This window comes from Mesoplodon bidens (assembly GCF_964165515.1).
Source record: "Mesoplodon bidens genome assembly, chromosome: 13".
In the NCBI taxonomy this organism is placed as follows: domain Eukaryota; kingdom Metazoa; phylum Chordata; class Mammalia; order Artiodactyla; family Ziphiidae; genus Mesoplodon; species Mesoplodon bidens.
Window position 1 is genome coordinate 29,935,318 of NC_138169.1, and position 19,901 is coordinate 29,955,218.

The following is a 19,901-nucleotide window of genomic DNA, read 5'->3' on the forward strand; positions in this document are numbered from 1 at the left end:
TCGCATCCCCCGGAACCCTTCCCTCCCCTGATTCGGCTGCTCTCTGCCCACAGACTGGCCCACCCCGAGGGAAGCCTTCCCGACCTCGCCATGATGAAGCCGACCGCCAGCTTGGAGGTGGTGGAAGCCAAGCAGCTGGCTGGACCTGGGGAGGAGAAGCTGGGGGGATGCCCGGCAAAGGCCAAGAAGGGCGAGCTCGGCAAGGACAGTGAGGAAGAGGACGACGAGGAGGAGGAAGAGACGTCAGGTAAGCTGCCCGCCCGCCCCAGGAGCTGCTCAGAAGATGCCGGCTCCCAGACGGAGGGAATGAAACACTGACTTGCTCCAAGTGCAGAAAATGAGTATACACTCGACCCAGGCAGTGAACTAGAGACCAGGGTGTGGTCTATTGGTTTCTGTAGGCATAGCTTTCCTGTTCCAGTTGCTCCAGTGACTTCCCTGTAATTCTAACTTAGAGGAAGATGGCAGATGGCTGGTTGTCTGGGTCCTGCAGGGTCCTGCCCAGTTTCGTTTAGTCTGTTAGTTCCCAGGAAGCATGGAGGAACCAGAGAGCATAGCCTTTGCGGGGGGAGGGGTGACATTCTGAGGCTGTGAGGCTGAGATGCTGCCCTTGTCTTTTCTGGTGCTCTGTGCTTTACAAAGTAGAAAATAAAAGGCAGCACCAGGAGGAAGATCCCTCCCAAAGACAAGCTCCGCACAAACTGGCCCCTTCGCCCACTCATCGCAGAAACCCTAGGAGAGGCCCAGAAATGCTCCCTGCGTATCTGAGGGATGTGCCTTCCTCAGGTGACGGAAACCAAGCTCTGGGGACCAAGGGCTCAGAACTAGGTTCTATTTTATACTTAAAGGCAGGTTTGAGCTTTACAAGAACGTCTCACCAAAGACTGGGCTGTAGCTGTTCACCTGCTCCCTCTTTACTTGCCCCTGAAACCTCGAAACTGTGCCCAGGTGTGACCTCAATCTTGTAGAGACTGTCACCCGAGTCGTTCTGTAAATAAACATTTTCACAATAACTAAAACCTTCCTTAAACCTTCAGAACCAAGTACATTACCTGTTGCAAACACCCCAGCCAGGTCAGGAAGCTACGTACAGAGACCCTGGGTCTTATCTGCCTGGGCCCGTGAAGCTTCTGTCTGCAAAGGCAGGGACAGGCTGATTGCGTGAAACAGTCCTGTGAGGACTTTTGTTCAGATTAACCGGGACAGACCTTCTAGGCAGAAGCATGACCCCAGTCTGCAAAATGTTATTCCCTAGCACAAGGTGGAAGGTAGAAAATGACAAATTTGATTAAAAATTATGACTGGAATGAGTCTGAGCGCCGCACTTGGTGAACTGTGACTCAGTCATTCAGCCTCTCAGGTCCGTCCTCTGCTGTGACAGGGGTGGGCTCGTCCAGGGTGGCTGGTGGGCTTTGCCCACCCCCTAGTTAAGCCCCGGCAAGGAGATTGGCGCTTAAGGAACCACTGTTTTGGCAAGAAAAATGTCATGAAGAGGGAACTCAGCTACTTAATATTCGGGGGAAATCAAGGAATCATAGCTCAGCCCTAAGAGTAAACAAGGTCAAAATTCTTTTTTGCACAAATTTAATGAAAAGGTGGGTGAAAGCAGCCTGTCCTTCATTCATTCCCGGCTTGTGACATCGAAGTCATCACCGGACGTGGGATTCTTGGACCACCTTCCTCCAGATCGGGGTGTCTTAGATAGAATTCATCCACTACTCTGATTTTGCAGCTTCTCGTTCCCATGGGGATGATACGAGGTAGGCTTTCAACCGTAATCGCACACACAAGCCCTTTTCGTGCCCTCGGGCACATTCCCTGCCCTGCAGATCTGAGGAACAAGTGGCACCTGGTGATTGACCGCCTCACGGTGCTGTTCCTGAAGTTCCTGGAGTGTTTCCACCAGCTGCAGACGTTCCTGTGGTGGATCCTGGAGCTTCACATCATCAAGATCGTCTCCTCCTACATCATCTGGGTGTCCGTGAAAGAGGCAAGTGACGCCTGTTTATCCTCAGGCCAAACCGAACCAGGGCCCGTCGCCACTTTCCTTTGTCAACTGTCCCTGATTTTTTAAGGGTGATTTCCCACGACGTCAGGACACCAAGGTCTGAGACAGGCACATACGCTTGACACACAGAAAACCACAGGACAGCTATTCTGAGAAGAGGGAGCGATCTCAGGGCAGAAAGGGCCCCCCGCTTAGTCCCTCGTCAGTGTGATCCTGTCACAGAGGTTCCTGATTTTCATCTAGTCTTTAGTGAAGGGTATGAGACAGAATGCTTTCCTGCACTACGTGCATGGGAATCTACCTCCATAAATTCTCTTTGGGGAAAGCAATAACATTCCGGTGTATGCTACCAAGGAAACGCAGGTTCCAAAATTTGATAGAATCTTTCTTAGAGCTCACCCTGTTCATGATTGGAGTTTCTGATATGAAGCACAAAGTCTTTCAACATTGTAATGGCACTTCTGTTTTCTTACCTGAAAAGGGAAGAGTCATCATTCAGCCAACAATGATTTGGTGTTTACTGTGAGAAGTTAGCTTTCTTTCAGTTTCTTCAACAGATAATTTTCATGTATTTCTAATTTCCCTGAACTCTTTTTGAGTTAGTGACAACTCAAAGAGCCTTTGCCCTCTAAAAATTAGGTCAGGAAAGACTGCCTATAATTTTTTAAAAGTTAAGTAATAATATTAATATTACAACTACAGTACTATGAACCCCAAATGTTTCACGAGTAGGTAACTAAGGGGTAAACCTTAATGTGAGCTCTCCAGTCTAAACTGGGACTTTCTCCCTTTGCATACAAACCATCTGAAGTGGATGGGTAATCAGGGCCAGGTGGGAACAAAACAGGAACCACTGTCCCCGTAAGATTTGTGGCAGAAAATGACACATGCTCCATCGTTAAGTAACCAAGTCTATACATTGATTAGAACTAAAATTTAGCCTAATATGTATATTAATTGAGAATAAAAAAGTTAAAGCACTTTAACTTTACAGGTGAATTGACCAATTCAGACAGGATTTGAGGGTCGGAATATTAAAGAACAATGAAAAAGGATCAGAGAAAGCCTGTGGCTAAAAATGAACAAAGTCCATTTCTGAATTAACCAAGTCTGGTGTGCAGATGATTTCTGATGTGTGGCAGAGTTGGTGCAGGGGCATCATAAGACAATTGAATGATGGGAGTGGGCATTCAATGAAAGAGAAATTAGTGTGAGTAGGGCATGGAAGACCCACTCTCTGAATCCATCCTGGCGAGTCCAGAAGGAGAAAGAAAGAGGGGGTTAAATGACACCACTTTCTCATAAATCCTAAATGAAAAGCAGACATATATACATATAATTTTAAATCATCCTAATGAGTCTTGAGAATGCGTTATTAATAGGCTGTCAAGTAAATAAAGGATTACGGTCTCTTCACTCTGTTGCATCATTAGAAAAACGGCCTTTGGTGGCATGCGACCAGTTCCTCCCCTACAATTCACATATTGCACAGACTTCCAAAATTTTCATTTCTGATCCCATCTCTCTCACCTATAACTTTAAAACACGTTAAGAGACTCACGAATCGGAGACATTCTTCTCCTCCCACTGCTGGCACTGCTTGAATCCTGGTGCTGTAGGATGGTTTGACCCCCAAGTGTGTCTGGGGAGGTCACCCCACCTGAAGGGTGAGTCACCACATGGTCCTGGGGGTCAGTGACTCTGAGGCCTCCCCTCTCTGCACTGACTTGGTACCTGGGCACCATCACTGTGTTCACAGCTGATTCTTATTAACGTCATGGGAGCACTGAGCCATCAGAACACAAGGCATAATTATAAGAACAACTGAACTTTTCTCTGTGCGCGAATGCAAGACACATTCTGATCATCCTCAGGTAATGGAAAGCCCTGTAGTTACCTTGAATAGCAAGCAAGATCTCAGTTCATTAATCAGAGTTGTCTAGCCACGGAGAATAAGCAAACTCTGGTCTCACCCAGTGGAAACATGTCCTCTTCCAGCTGCTTCTTTCTTTCTCACACTCACCTCCCTCACCGCCTCCCTGCTCCAATGAACTGACTGGTGTTATGGACTTGGGCAGGGGTGGCGGGGATGTGGGATATTCTGATTTGACTTGCACTGTCCTAGGATGGCCTCACACTGGGCTGAGGATGATCAAATCTACCCTTTTCCTCCCGGAGGCTCCTCTGCGATGGCTCCAGCTGCAGCTCTGGGGCCGTCACCCAGCCAATGGTTTCCAGCACCCACTCCTCCTGGACCCACAGCCTTGTGGGCGCCCCCCTGAGCTGTGCTCGAACAGGCCCATGTGCGTGTCCACAACAGCCCTGGGGGAGTAGGCATGAGGTCCCCGCTCTGCCTCTGGACATGGGTCCCAATGAAGCAATGACCCTGCACTGTCACCAAAGCATCCTCTCTCTCCTTGCTGCTGGATTTTCCGGGTGACATTGGACATCAGTGCCCCAACCCTCTCACCAACTCCAAGGTGCACACACTGAGACTGCTGAGGGGTCCTGCTTGGAGCGCCTCCCTCAGGACTTTGGTAGAGAATTGGCATCTCCTCCTTACCCTCACCATCTCAGGGTTGAGGGACAGACAGAAGCACCGCCCTGCAGAGAATCCCCTTCACGCTCCCCACTGTCATCTTCACCGTCTTGACCCATTTGTGTCCTCCTGGACCCATTGGCAGATCTCTACATGGTTTCCCATCGACTGTTTGGAAATTTGTACACGTTTGGCCAGAACCTCGTTTTGCAATGTTGCACTGACCTGCTCCAACTTGGTGCCTCATGACACTTGGATTTAACATCTCTCTACACTGACTACAGGTGGGAGGAGAGATAGACGCTGCCTCTTGCATGTAGTTCTCATAAGGAGCCATATGTTAACCCAGCGTGGATGTGGCTGAATTTTGCACCATCTAGGGGCACTGCTCACCTGAGAACGGCCTCTCCGGGCTTGTGTGTTCTGAGGTGCTCACCTCCGCCTGCAGGGACCTCTTCTGCTTTGAAGGCTCCACTCATCCCCACAGGAGCAGTCCATCAGCAATGACATTTGCTGCATATATTTGCTGTCCGTAGCTTATTAATTTTGATTAATACCAAAAAATCCTTTCTCAAAAACAGCCCATCAGTAAATGGCAAGATGAGAACAAAGTCCACATCCCCAGTTAAATCTTCAAGATATGTGGCCACACACGTGCTTTGCATTCAAACCATCTTTATCCAAGGCCACCAGCAAGGGTGCTGGTTTTCACAAGCTTTCGGGGCCATTTCCCCCACAAATGTTAAACTTTCCCCAAGTTATCTTCATGGACGTCTGAGGAGGAAGAGACCATGGGAAAGAATTCATTACAGAAACCCTTCTGCATCTCTTACTCAGAGTGACACCATTTTGGAAAGACCTAGATTTTTTAAATACATATACCATTGTCTTCTTGTTTTATACGCAGCTGTGCTCATTTCAAAAGGTTCCTAGTGAGCTCTGTGAGATCAAGATATTCTTGGAGGAGTGGCCAGTCCTCATTTCTTCAAGTATCTTTAGCATGTCCCACAGGGCCTGGCCAGTGTAGAAGCTCCATAAATGTTTACTGACTGAAGGAAGTAAATACAATAACTTTGCAAGTTTGAAATTCTCCCCAGATATCAGTTGATACTTCATTATTATTATTATTTTCACTCTCGCTAAGCATGCATTTAGTTTTTATTATGTACTCACAGTAAATTACAATAAATTGAATGGTTATATGGTGCTAGATGCTGACACAAAAGCATGGCAGACACGTTTCCTCCCTCAGCTTGCAGTCTGATGGTAGCGGCTGGTAAATAAAACCAAAGCCACTGTCACTGCTGATGGGGGAGGAGCCACTGGGTGCTCAGGAGGGGGATGTCATGCCGAGGTGGCCCCATGGAGGTGACATTGAAGCAGTGGGGGCTCTGAGGGAGGGGGACCGGGGATGGGCAAGCATAATAAGAATTGTCTGACTGCTTGTTGTATACGTGGATGACCAGCTATTTCCCTAGAAATTCTGACTCGTTGGATATTGGTGGGGGCCTAGATATCTGTCATTTTTTAAAAATGTATGTTCCATGAGATTCTTATCATCGGGGACATGAGGAGACCTTTGTCAACCATGATTGCATTGAATGAAGCACCACACTTCTCTGAGTCCCTGTTTTCCTGTTTGTAAAATGATAAGAAACAAAAACACCCACGTGACAGAGCTTTTCAGTCCTTATTTAACTTGATTCTCCAGGTCATTGGATCCTGGTGACCATTTCCTTATCCTTGAAGCTCTCCCCACTGTTGTTTTCCAAATCCGAACCCTTTCCTGGCCTTTCCTCTGTCTCACTCATGGTCCCCTTCTCCTCTCCCCACCAGCCTCTCTCAGGGGCCTGCAGGCTCTGTCTGCAGCCCCCTCTACTGACTCCAGACTTCTGGCAGCTGTGTCAGGAGCTCCTGTGCTCCATGTGTCATCTCCGTACAATGAGCAGACATCTGTACCTTCAAACCCATCCTCTCTTTAAACTCCAGACCCGTATCTCCAAGGGACAACTGGACGGAACCTCATTCTTGAGTGTCCCAAAGCCCCTTCCATGAAATATCTCTACAGCTGAGCCCGCCACCTCTCCCTCAGCCTCCTTTGAGATTACAGCTGGCCCTCTCTACCCCAGGATGGGGAGCCTGTGGATATGAAAGGCAACTATCCTCTGACCAGTTCCCAAAATTGTTCTCATCCTTTCTCCTTCCAATACGTATTCCATTGTGTGGCCAGGGTCTTCTTTCCAGCCTGTAACTAGGATCATGTTCATCCTCTTCTCAAAAACTTTCAAAGCTCTCTCTCATCTTCACAGTCACGTGATCTGGCCCTGTACCCCTTCACCATTTCCTATCCTAGACACTTGAACCGCCGGGTGGGCTGCCGAGTCCTCTGAATGGACTCAGAGCCCACTGCTCTCAAGATGGACCACCTGCGGCTCTGAGGATAGTCACCCCACGCTCCCCTTGCCTGTGTGGCCTGACACCTGCAATTCCTCTACCTGGCCAGCTCCTGTTTGTACCCACAGCCTCAGTTTAGATCTAACGCCCTCTGGGCCATCTTCTGTAACCCTGGATTAGACGTTCAGCAGTGTGATCAACACCCACAACTCGGCTCAGCGCACCCCCGCCATCACGGTGTCATGGCTGTTTGTTGCAGTTCTCACTTGCACTACCTGGGTGTTTCTTGAGGGCAGGGAACCGCATGGGATGTATGACCGTGAACCTAATTCGTTAATTAACCTAATGAATAAAAGGTATCATCTTTTCTTTTTCTATCACTCAAAAGATTAAAAGTCCTATGTCAATTCATCGTACTGTTTTTGTACTCAATGCCTCGAATACATAATAAAAGAAATAACAAAGAGACTTAATTTTATGGGAGCTTTAATAGGATTTGCTTTTTAGCACCCCAATTAGCAGGACACTTGCTGATGACGTAGGAGGAGGAGGAGTCGGCCGAGTTGGCCCGCCAGTCAGAATATCTTGCTAAAATGTAACTTCTGTTATTCGTTATGTTTGTGACTGTAGTTTACAGGGCACTTCCTTGGATAGTATTTCTTTCATCCTCAATTCTGTAAGCAGCTCCTACTGCTGTACTATTTCAGCACTTAACTCTCAGAGAGGTTCCATGCCTTGGACAGTGACAAGTAGTCAAGTAGAAGAGTCATAGGTAGCAAACTGCAGAATTAATACTGTCTTGGTGTCTCCACACTTCTTGTTTTATAGCTTTGTAAGCCCAACAGGTAACCATACCTCTCTGAGTGCTTGGCACTTGGTACCTTTTCAGTTTTATCAGTTGCATTCTTGTGGTTATTTCTACCCGATCATACTAAATGTTTCTATGATATCAGTTTAACAATAGTCGGATATTATTTTAATAATATTCAGAATAAGTGAGGATTTTCCATGACTGAATAAGATGGCAGTGCTTCTGTACTGTTCAATGAACTGCAAGCTCTGAAGAAAGGTTGGAAATGAGTGGGCATCTTACCTGATGGAAAAACACACTCATGGTCTCAAAGCAAGTTGAAGTCATTGCCTTCCTGCTTTACACCTGCCCCCACCCCAGATCCTGTCTCCGTTGGAGACTGCCATCCTCTCAGGGCTCTGGCTCCCAAGCCTGAAGCTAGGAGGCATCTCTCACACTTCCTCCCTCGCCCCCCAAACCGCTCAAAGCTAATCAGTCTTCAAATCCTGCTAATTTTACTTCCCGCCTCAGACCCCCGACTCCTCCCCCTCTCTGCCCCACTACCCCAGTTTGGGCCCTTGTCATTGTTCTCCTGGACAACTGCAGTGGGTGTGAGCTGGTCCCCTGACCTCTGGCCCAACCCCACTGATGCACCTGCATTCCTCAGCTACACTATCTAAATAAAATGCAATATTTCCCTAGGGTTTCCCAGTGGAAAGCCCTTCAGCACTCTCTGCTTTCTGCAGGAGGGGTTCATGTACATGGTTGTAAAGGGTCCATCAAAATGTGCCTCCCAGATGCATGTCCAGCCTCTCTCTCTGCTGCTGTTCACTGCTGTTGAGTCCAAAATCTCCATCTGTTTGGGGTCACCTGCTCCTATCATGCTACTTCATGCTTTGCTGCCTTTGCTTGTATATCCTTTACCTGGAATGCACTTCTCACCTTTCCTGGCCTGGCTGACTTCCTGCATCCTTCAACGCACAGCTCAGGAGTCATCTCTGCCAGGAGATGTTCCTGAAGCTCCAGATTGGGCCAAGGACCCCCTGTGGGTGTTCTCACAGGAGCCTGTTAACCCATGTAGTTTCCTGCTGCTACGTTATTTGACATCACCTGGTTATACACCTGTCTGCCTACAAGACGTGTCTTAACACTTAGGGCCATGCCTTGCCCATGCAAGGAACTCAGTCAGCCTTTGCTGAACTCAGCAGAACAGGATCAATCAGGTTGCCAGGTTTTGTAGATGTTGTGCCATGTTACGTATTTTTGTCCCCATTTCTGATTTTCTGTTTTCAGGTGTCTCTGTTCAACTATGTATTTTTGATTTCTTGGGCTTTTGCTCTGCCGTACACCAAGCTCCGCCGCCTGGCTTCTAGCGTCTGCACTGTCTGGACATGTGTGATCATTGTCTGCAAAATGTTGTACCAGCTGCAGACCATTAAGCCTGAAAACTTTTCTGTCAACTGTTCCTTGGTGAGCCTCAGACACAGGGTTGGTGGGGCGGGGGGGCAGGGGGGGCATCTCTTTGCCTGGCCTTCAGGGAAGGAAGGCAGATACTGGGGGACACACATCCCCAGAACATCCTGTCTGGCCTTCAGCAGCTCAGCAGGTTGGAAGCATTCTGGCCCCCCGTCTCTTCTGATGCTGAGATATCCCCCATGAAGTGGGTCTTCTCTCCCCCCAACCGTAGCTGAGGGAGACTACTCTGAACTCTCCATGGGGCCATTTCTTACTCCCATTTCTCTTCTTTTCAGCCAAATGAAAACCAAACGAATATACCCCTGCAGCAGCTGAACAAGTCTCTGCTCTACAGCGCCCCCATTGACCCAGCGGAGTGGGTCGGCCTGAGGAAGTCCTCTCCTTTGCTTGTCTACCTGAGGGTAAAGCCTTCATCACCCTAAGTTTGTGCGTCTGCCAAGTTAATGTCTGGAGCCCTTTCCCAGGAGATGCTAACTTCGGCTTTGATAGGGGCCTCATCCTCTTACATGGTGTTTGCAGTCACCTTCGAAACAGACAACTGAACATTAAAATCAGGATTGCATTATGCTGAAAAGAAATCGATCGAGTAGTGTGAGATCCATTGAATAATGTATGACAAGTATATTCACTGGAACATTATAAAACCACTCAAAGACAGAGGTCGATTGACACTATCAGACACTGAAAGATGTCCAAAATATACTGTAACATTGAAAAGAAAAGCAAACTTCAAAACACCGTACGTAGGATGAAGTGTTTTAGACACAAAGAAAAAATACTGAGTAAATTATACCAAATGGTCAGCAGTGATCGTTTCTGAGAAGTAGGTGTCACATTACAAGAAATGTTTGCTATCTAAATTCTACAAATTTAACCAAGGGCATATATTATGTTTAGAGGTAGCCAAATAAAAAGAGCATATCTCTGAAAAGGGAATTTTGATTGCAAGTAATTGTAACAAACATAGGGAAAGCAATATAGTTCAGGTAATTCACATTTTATTCTGATGGATAATCTGAGCATTTTACTTTGATGCATTATGCTGACAATGCACTTAAAATCTTTGTACTCAACTCCCAGAATTTGAAAGTGCGCTAAGCATCTCATTTTTCTTGGTATAGCTTTCTAGTTTTTTTCTCATATGGCAGATATTGTTTGTAATGTATGAATGATGTCTACCATTAAGAGCTGTTGTAAAGATAAAACAAACCTATATTTGAAAAGGAGGATTAGAATAGTGTCTGGCACATAAATGTTAAAACTATTTTATTATTATTGTTATCATCACTATTATTATTTTGTGGTATAATCAGCGTATTTTTCCACCTACTGCTTTCTTTAGCCACCTTTCAGAGGTGTTCAAAAATCCCCCCTCTAATGCGAGTTCCACTCAGCAGTTCAGTCTGTTTCCTGGGGTCCTTGTAGGACACTGTACAAGGGTTTCTCATTTTTAGTTGCAGAGAAGGTTGGACGACCCTCCCAAGGTAACTGGACAAGGCTTCCAGGTTCAGTGTGTACTTTTTCAGGAACAGGCATGACCATCACCTGTCTTTGGTGTAGAGGTTCCAGATCCTGTTATCATGGAAATTAGCCTGATTTGCATATTGGAGATAACTCCACCCTTGTTCCCATAAAATAGGGAAAATGAGCATTGAATTCAAGACTGTATTTTATAGAGGTGGGATTTGATCATGCACTGTTCTTTTAGACACCCAGAATGGAATGAGATGGTATCTCGTGGGGATTGTTTAAATGACCATGTGGCATCACATGCAGTTTCCTTGCTTTCCAGAACAACCTCCTGATGCTGGCCATTCTGGCCTTTGAGGTCACCATCTACCGCCATCAGGAGTATTATCGCGGTCGGAACAACCTCACGGCCCCCGTGTCTAAAACCATCTTTCACGACATTACAAGACTCCACCTGGATGATGGACTTGTCAATTGTGCCAAGTATTTCATCAATTACTTCTTCTACAAGTTTGGTCTGGAGGTGAGTTTCCTTGCTGACCTGTTTTCTTTCTTTCCTGTGAAAACTCCAGTGGCTGCTTTTGGCCAGGTGGCCACTGGGGCTTTGTGGCACGTCTCTGTCTCCTCAGGATCCGGGAGGAGCCTAATTGAAGGGTTAGCCTGGCCTGGTTGAAAGTCTCCAGGACCTGGTGCCAGCCCCTGCTCTGTGGCAGTGGACATGGCCTCTTGGGATCTCTGGTCTTACAGATGTGTGGATGTCTGTTTTGTGCCTTCTGGTTGTGTAATCTTAGCCAAAATGCACTGTTTTGACCTGAATGGTGTGGTAGGCCTGCCCTCGATAGAATGTACTTGGAACAGTGATGTTTCATGGCGAGATCATAACGGTAATTCCCTCCACCATTTGAAGTGGTTCTTATTGACAGTGACCTGGTCAGTTTTTCTGTCTTCATGATGCAAACACCCCAAAGAGGCAGCGCAGGTGAACACCTGCAGGGACCCTGGCCCAGGAATGCAGGTCTCCACCGCCCGCTCGGGGTGGGCCGCTGACACCACTCCCCTTCCCCGTGAAGCCGACTCTCTGCTTCTTTTCATCCTTACACAGACCTGTTTCCTCATGTCAGTTAACGTGATCGGTCAGCGGATGGATTTCTACGCCATGATTCACGCCTGCTGGCTGATTGCCGTCTTGTACCGGCGCCGAAGGAAAGCCATCGCGGAGATGTGGCCCAAGTACTGTTGCTTCCTGGCCTGCATCATCACCTTCCAGTACTTCATCTGCATTGGCATCCCTCCCGCCCCGTGCCGAGGTGAATGCCCCCCACAGGGAGCCTGCTCAGGGACAGTGGGGACAAGGGCACAGAGGGGTGCCCTGACCTGGCTCCTCCCGCCTCCACCCTGCAGATTACCCCTGGAGGTTCAAGGGCGCCAGCTTCAACGACAACATCGTCAAGTGGCTGTATTTCCCAGACTTCATCGTGCGGCCCAACCCCGTGTTCCTCGTGTGTAAGTGGGGCCATTGGGATTCCCACTTGCTCGTCCTTTTCCTGGTGGTGCGTTCGTGCGCCCCCCTACCCCACGTACAGTCACAGGCTGGTCTCCATGCATCAGCATCCCCGGCTGCTAGTGGCTTCTGCTGGCCCTGTTACATCTGCAGAGTTAATACATAGCATCGGAAACACCATGTTCGCTTTCATGATTTCACCTCCCAATGCACAGCCCCGCTCTCCGCCACCACACACCCACCTTCTAGAAGGTGGACTGCAGGGCGAGGCCTTGTCCTGGGCAAATTGCTTGCTTCTTGCTGCCACCGCAGACATACACCTACAGGTGGGCTGGGGTAGCCGGAAGGACGCAGCTGGACCACAGATGCTCCTGAGTGGGGCTGCAGCCCGGGCCCGTCCAAGGGCGGGTGACCATCCAAAGGTTAAGGTCTGGGCACCCACCATAGGGGGTGGAGATTTGTTGCTGCCCACCCACATGCGGGTGTAGATTAAAGACAACGCCTCTGGGAGGGGGAACTGTTCTGGGCAGCCGGCCGTGAGGGCAGCTCCGTCCTCTCTACCCACCCCTGTCAGCCACCGTCTTCACCTGCTCTCACCAGCCTCCATGCCCTGTATGTTCTGGTAAGTCTGGTTACCAGTGCAGAGGGGGACGGAGAGGACAAGGAAAGCCAGAACGCCTGCATCTACGGCTTGTAAAGAGATAAAGATGACGGAAAGTGCTCAGTGGCCCCTCAAAGCTTCAGGGGGAGATCAATGCAGGCAAGCATTGTCGTGTAAGAGATTCATGAAGACTAGTCATCGCCTGTTGCTTTCACTCACCGACGAGCAGACAGCGTCCAGGGACTGTCCCCCGGGAGCCCCGGAGCGTCTGTGGTCCCTCCTGCGTCCCCATGGTGGGCGGGGGAGGTTGGAATCCAGGAGGAAGTGAACTCTCAGGACGTAACTCAGGTAGCAGATGAGGAGCTGCTGGTACCCCGTGGGGACCCCTCCTCGCATCCCTAGATGCAGAGGGGGAGCAGGGGGTTTCAGTTCCCGTGTCTGTCTTGCCAGATGACTTCATGCTGCTTCTGTGCGCCTCCCTACAACGGCAGATTTTCGAGGATGAAAACAAGGCCGCCGTGCGGATCATGGCAGGTGACAATGTGGAGATCTGCATGAACCTGGACGCAGCCTCGTTCAGCCAGCACAACCCCGTCCCCGACTTCATCCACTGCAGGTAACGCGGCCGCCCGAGCGCACAGCCCCTGGGAAGGTGCATCCCCGGAATCCGTGCCTCCAGCTCCCCCTGCCTTTCCCGGGGAGCTGACCCGCTGATTGCACCCCCAAAGGCAAGAATCACAGGGCAGGATGGCCCAGTGGTCTGGAAGCCGAACCTCCCACTTTTCCTCCATCCTCTGGACAGCCCTCAGCAGCTCTGGAAAGCAGCTGCCCCTGAACCCCAGGACAGCCCCAGGCCTCACTTGCTGCCCGGGAGCCCCAGAGGCTCCTCTGCAGAGCGTGTTGGCTGGTGTTTCCGTGTCCTTCTCACAAGCTTAGTTTTATGATTTCTGAAACTGAAGCAAGTCAGGGCTGAGGAGCAGAGGCCGGGCCTCCTGCAGGAGGAATTAACAGCTGCAGGCAGGGGAGGGAAATATGTGGAAAACATACGGTGTGCTAACACGCACGTGTTGCACGCGCACACACACACTCAAACACACCAGCAGCCCAGTTCTACCGACTTCAAGCCACACACATCAGGAGGCCCTGTGGGCCTTCACATCTCACCCCTGGACTGAGTCACTAACATTACCTGTGTGATCCTGGGACGCTGAGAAACACCGACATCTTATTCATTCTCCTGTGTGTTAAATCAAGGATGAGTGTAATATATTGTAGGAAAAAATCATAGAAGCATTTAAAAGTGTTGAATGTTTTAGTCTAAGAAGAGTAAAGTTCAAAAGTTTGCTTATGTGACAGTGTTCCTCTAAGGCACAACTTATTGCCTAACGATGCTGGACAGTGTTGCACATATTTATCAGAGGCAACTTGTTAACTCCCACAAAATAACAACTCTTTTATCAAATATCTGACCCACAATTGGTTCTTCTGTGCTTCTTTCCAAATCTGGGAAGAGAAACAACCAAAGCAAAACCTCCAAAACTGAGAGGCTGTAATTAAGTGAATACAGATGGGCCGATGGCCCAGGCCAGGGAAGCTGCAGCAGCTACTTTCATTGCAGGAGGATGGAGGCCCGAGCACCTGCCTCCTTCAGGGAGTTATAGTGGAAGAATGGCTCCCACGTGTCAGCTGAGGGAGGTGCAGAGAGACTGTTGGACAGAGCCTGGAAGCTCTGGGTCTGCTTGGGCAGAGCTACTTCTCATCTGGAGGAGAGATTTTCACCTCTAGCAAAATCTTTGTGTTTGTTTTAATCCATTAACTTCCAGTTCATGGAAAGGAATCCCTTTTTAACTGTTCTCTTGCTCCAAGAGGCATCTGTATCTTAGAATTTCCTCGGCCTCCTATAGAAAGACAGAGAGGGTATTGAGTACTCAGGTAGTAGGCAGAAAATGTTGCCACTTGTGGGAAGTTTGGCCCGAATTCGATGAAAATAAACATGCACGTGGTGTTTTCACAAGGTACCACTGTGTCCATCACTAACTCGGTGAGGGTTTCCTGTGGACCAGGCAGTGATCAGTGAGAGAGGAACACGGAGCTCCCAGGCTGGCCTGGACAGAGCCTCCAGGCAGAGTCAGGAGGACAGTGTGAATTTGTTCCTTCCGCAACTAGAACCTCCCGACTTGACTTGTGTTGTTGTCTGTGTCGTCTTTCGCTTCTGTTTTGCAGATCGTACCTGGACATGTCCAAAGTGATCATCTTCAGCTACCTCTTCTGGTTCGTGCTCACCATCATCTTCATCACCGGGACGACCAGGATCAGCATCTTCTGCATGGGTTACCTGGTGGCCTGTTTCTACTTCCTGCTCTTTGGGGGCGATTTGCTGCTGAAGCCCATCAAGAGCATCCTGCGATATTGGGACTGGCTGATTGCATACAACATCTTTGTGATCACGATGAAAAACATACTGTCGGTAAGTGGCTCCACTGTATAACACATTTGCGGTTTCAGCGTCAGAGTAAACGATCCATTCAGTGGTTATTAAAAGCCCGTGGCCCATCACACTGCTCTCTTAAAAGCCCCACGTAAGATGCTTGCAAACTCAGAATTCAAATGACCATTTATTACTCGCTGTTTTACCATATTAAGCAGAATCCTTTTTGCTCACTTCCACCCTCTCAAGGACAAGAGGATACGTATTCATAGGAATAAACTCTAAAATGTATTTTATTAATTAAAATCCATCTCTTCTGAGGAATGATTGGTGATCATTCCTATCATGGGCTACAGTGTGGCCCTTTTATGAGTTGAATCAGTCATGGGATGTCTTCAAAAATTGTATCATATTGGCTAAAAGCAACCCTTTTACCTAGAAAGAGCCGTGGAAGTGTAAATAGAATGGGCGTGGTTCTCCATGACACCGCTTGGGGTGGGGATGAGGAGGGATGGACCCCTGAAGGCACAGATGTTTTATGAAGCCCTGAGATGAGGGTGGATGCAGGGGAAGCTTTATGGCTGATCTGAGCATCAGCGTCTGGACTAGAAAACAGCTAAGACTGGAGGGTTGAGACAAACATCTCCCATCCACAGAATGTGGCTGCTTCTCTATTAAATATCTATGTTCCAGGGCACATCGTGGCCACTGCCCTGGTAGATAAGCTGCCCACGAGTCATGCCAGAATCACATGGATTCTTTTAGGCCACAAAGACACGTTTTAAACTATTTATTGTGTCAGGAAATTAAACAATGACCTTTCATGGGCTGAAGGAGTTAATCCACCCCTAGCTCCAGCTTAAAGTGAATCCCAGGGCCTGCTACTCAGCGGCTGTAACTGACAGTGCATTAGAAGAGCAGTGATGTACGATTTCCTGCTTCTCCCCTTCCTGGTACTTACAGATGAGCTCACCAGGCAATTCTACTGGAAAGCATTTGACTTTTTTATTTTGGCACGTGCACTGCTGTGTTTAGAGGTCTGGGGAAGCCACGTCTATGTAACCAGGAGTATGTATTTGAAGAATTTATTTTGTGTCCTGTCCATTAGAATGCTAAGTTTCTAACTGATAGTAAAAATGATTTTTATTCAGCAGTTTAACCCCAGCAGTGTGTGTTTGCCTGTGGGGTGGTGTTGAGAGTTGTTGGAAAGGGAATGCGATAGGACAGGAGGTCACCCTTTCATCCTAAAGCCCATCTGATGGGCAGAGATCTGCGGCTGGAGGCTGATCCCTATGCCTGTTCCTGGAAAGTGTGTGGCTGCAGAATCCACTCATTCATTCATTCGTTCTCTAAACCTGTGTTGCAGACCTGATCTTTGCTAGGCACTGTTTTATATCTTGAAGAACTAGAGGTGAATAGTACTCAGATTTTACCCCTAAGGAGCTCACATTCTAAAAGAGAAGATAGACTTTCTTATAAATAATTACAGTGCACTCTGTTAATGCTCATTATCACAATATTTTAGGAAAGCAATACGAAACAGAATGCCTAATTTCTGGCCTAGATAAGTTGGAAAGAGGCTTCCTGGAGGCGTTGCCATGGGAACCCACCAGAAACTTGAATTCAGGGGTGTCCAGGGAGACAGAGGGGGGAAGATATTCCCTGAGGAGGAGGCTATTTTCCCCCCTTGGGATGTGAACTTAACTGTGACAAGAAATCACTGTTATGAGACAACAACATGACAGTCAACAAAGAAGTCTCCTTTACTCAGAGAATTGGCTGAAAAAGAATTGGCTCAAAGCACATACTCTCTTCCTGCTCTAAGAACTACACCAGGCAGCTTATGTCTGTGATCATCTCCTGGCAAATAGCGTAGGTTTACTATGTCTGACTCTGTCTGACTCGTGAGAAAATAACTGCCAGAATCCCAGTCGTGGATCCGTGCTCACCCGTTTGCCATCACAGAGTCAGGCTTGTTCGTACTATGGTCTAAGATTTCCTCTTTGAAAAGAGAGGAGCTTCCAAGTTCAGAAAGCATCACGCTCAGGGTTCTCCCCTTGCTCCTTGAGTTTAACTCCCTCAGGAAGTGAAGCATCAAGCGCTCTACCCGGTGGGGACTGGATTTGGGGCCCCGTCCACCACCAGGCTGGGGCTTTGGGAATTCTTGCATGTGTTGGGATTGCAAGACATCACCCTTTTCTCTGGGTGTGAAGCTTCAGGATATGCCTTTCTCCTTCGTTTTTCAGATAGGAGCATGCGGCTATATCGAAAAATTGGTTCAAAATAGTTGCTGGTTGATCCAAGCTTTCAGCCTGGCCTGCACAGTCAAGGGCTACAAAATGCGTAAGTATGAAAAGCAAACTTGGGAACAAAAGGACAAAGAAGGAAGGGTCGTTGTATTGTTCTAATTTAAAAACTGGGCCGACGCCCCTGCAGGGAAGAGGTGAAGGGACGTGAGTCAGCGTCTGCATGGGGCTGTGGGCTTGTGCCATGCTGGGCATCTGTGCTCAGGACACACCCCCCACCGCATCTCTCATCCTCTTCTACAAATGTCCCTGTCCCCCTCCCCAAGCAGGTCTAGGGAGCAGGTATGGCCTTTAGCAACTCCTTGAGCTTCCTTGAGTTATGACGGGAAGGGTCACAGAGGCCCACACACACCTGTGGCTGCTGCGGTTGGAATCTCGGTCATCAAAGTAGCTCTGCCTCCAGACGCCCCCTCCTCTGAAGCTCAGAGAACCTCCACCGTGGGAAGACAGTTGGGGGCAGCAACAGGGTGTCTGGAGTTAGAGTCCCACCTGTATGGAGGCAGGAGTTCCATTTCCGCCCCTCTGCCTCTTGCATCAGAACCCTGGACAGCACCTCCATCCTCCTGGGCGCCCAGGATGGGGCCTTGAACGTGACACCCCTCCCCCAACTCTGCCTTCCAATCCTTACTACACTTTGCAGAGGATGAAGAGGCACTGGAGTTTGTTCTGACTCAGGATCAGATGTGCTGTTGACACCCCTTCTTCCGATAGACCGTACCTGCTCCCCTGGCTACCCCTGGGGGAGCCCATTCCCAGAACATGTGTCTTTTTTGTACCAGAGATATCCTCTGGCATTGGGACATGCAGATGTTATTTCTCCATGGCCCTTACTGGGTGGGAGGGGTCCCTTTCCATCCTCTACGTTACATTATCAAGAGCTCACTTTGTGGTCAGCCTTGTGAATCAGTGCTGATACTGGATTTGAAGTGTGTGCCCTTGGCTGTGAATAAATCCACTCAGAGAGACTCAGTGCATCGTAAGTTTGCTCTTACACCTGTGTGATTTCCCAAGTCTGATCATGCCACAAGAGTTTATAAAATAACAATGAAAATGGGTGTAAATTTTAATTTTTTTCTTCTTTTTCTTTTTTTCTGCCCCAGCTGATGATGATTCCTCGTGTAAGCTACCCAGCGGGGAAGCGGGGATTATTTGGGACAGCATATGCTTTGCCTTCCTTCTGCTGCAGAGAAGAGTTTTCATGAGTTACTATTTCCTGCATGTCGTGGCAGATATAAAAGCTTCACAGATCCTGGCTTCGAGGTGGGTCAGGCCAAGGAATCAAGGGGTTTCTCTTAAGAAACCTGTCGGGAAGTGATATTACACTCTGATTCCTGTCTGAGCTTGCTTGTAGAACCCACAAGAAATTAAGAGATTCCTTCCAGGAAAACTGATCCAAGAAGGCTTTAGCCCAAGGCCTTTAAGATCTAAAACAGAATAGTAACAAGCAAGTCTATGGAGGGAGTCACACCTTATGAGGACTGGGACACCCTTGAAGGTTAAAGATGGACTGGTTGTCTGAGCCCCTCGGTCCAGACCTCATCACTGGAGTAGGTCCTCTGGCCTCGGTCAGAACAGGAACATAGGCCATGTCGGTCCAGAGTCTAGTCCGTCTCCCCCCCTCCCCCACTGCCGCTTCCTTTTTAAAAAGAAACTCCTGAAGACAGAGAAAAACATAATCTGTTATTTTTCAGACCGTAGACAGAGGAGCGTGTTACTCCAGCCTCACCCTAAACCCTTCCTATTTGTCTTCCCTTATCCCCTTCCTTTCAGGCTCTTTTTCCCCAACAACCTGATTTTTTTCTTCTCTGGGCCAGTGGCACTGTTTATTACTTTCTCCTTAGATTCCCCCTTTTTCCGTTTTCTGCCCCCAATCGTATAGGTTTAGGGAAAAGACTGGGAAGAGAACTAGGTACTGAAGAGGATGCCATTGAGATGGGGGTCAAAAGGCAGCTGCATGATCCCCAAGAGCGAGCCTGTCTCTGAGACCCTGGCCCTGCCTCGATCCCATGGGACCCATGGTGCTAAGTGACCTTATAAATGCTAGCTTGTGTCATATCAATTGCCAGTATTGATCCTTCTGATTCTCTCTCTATACCACCAGTGTTCCCAGAGCCTATTTCTTTTCCTGCCAGGAGATGGAAAATGTGTATTTCAAAGGTCCATTTACAGGCTGAGAATTCCCAGCCTTTGTTAACTAACTTGGAGCCAAATAGGATGAGGACCCAGTCTGGCACCTACATTTTTTTTTAACATCTTTATTGGAGTATAATTGCTTCACAATGGTGTGTTAGTTTCTGCTTTATAACAAAGTGAATCAGCTATACGTATGCATATATCCCCATATCTCCTCCCTCTTGCGGCTCCCTCTCACCACCCCCATCCCACCCC

At 48.4% G+C, this 19,901-nt stretch overlaps 1 protein-coding gene across 4 annotated transcripts in view; it reads left to right on the plus strand.

The window, feature by feature from the left end:
• Positions 1 to 19,901, plus strand: part of PIEZO2 (piezo type mechanosensitive ion channel component 2) — a gene marked incomplete at its 5' end in the record, with an annotated part of 353,117 nt that overhangs the window by 273,812 nt on the left and 59,404 nt on the right. For all 4 annotated transcript variants that reach the window (XM_081252827.1, XM_081252829.1, XM_081252828.1 and 1 more), the window contains 11 exons: positions 54 to 247; positions 1,830 to 1,990; positions 9,025 to 9,201; positions 9,483 to 9,608; positions 11,000 to 11,200; positions 11,780 to 11,984; positions 12,079 to 12,180; positions 13,230 to 13,395; positions 15,003 to 15,246; positions 17,454 to 17,550; positions 18,614 to 18,773. In XM_081252827.1, coding sequence (XP_081108953.1) covers positions 54 to 247; positions 1,830 to 1,990; positions 9,025 to 9,201; positions 9,483 to 9,608; positions 11,000 to 11,200; positions 11,780 to 11,984; positions 12,079 to 12,180; positions 13,230 to 13,395; positions 15,003 to 15,246; positions 17,454 to 17,550; positions 18,614 to 18,773 — 1,833 coding nt within the window. The remainder of the gene's footprint in view (positions 1 to 53; positions 248 to 1,829; positions 1,991 to 9,024; positions 9,202 to 9,482; positions 9,609 to 10,999; positions 11,201 to 11,779; positions 11,985 to 12,078; positions 12,181 to 13,229; positions 13,396 to 15,002; positions 15,247 to 17,453; positions 17,551 to 18,613; positions 18,774 to 19,901) is intronic.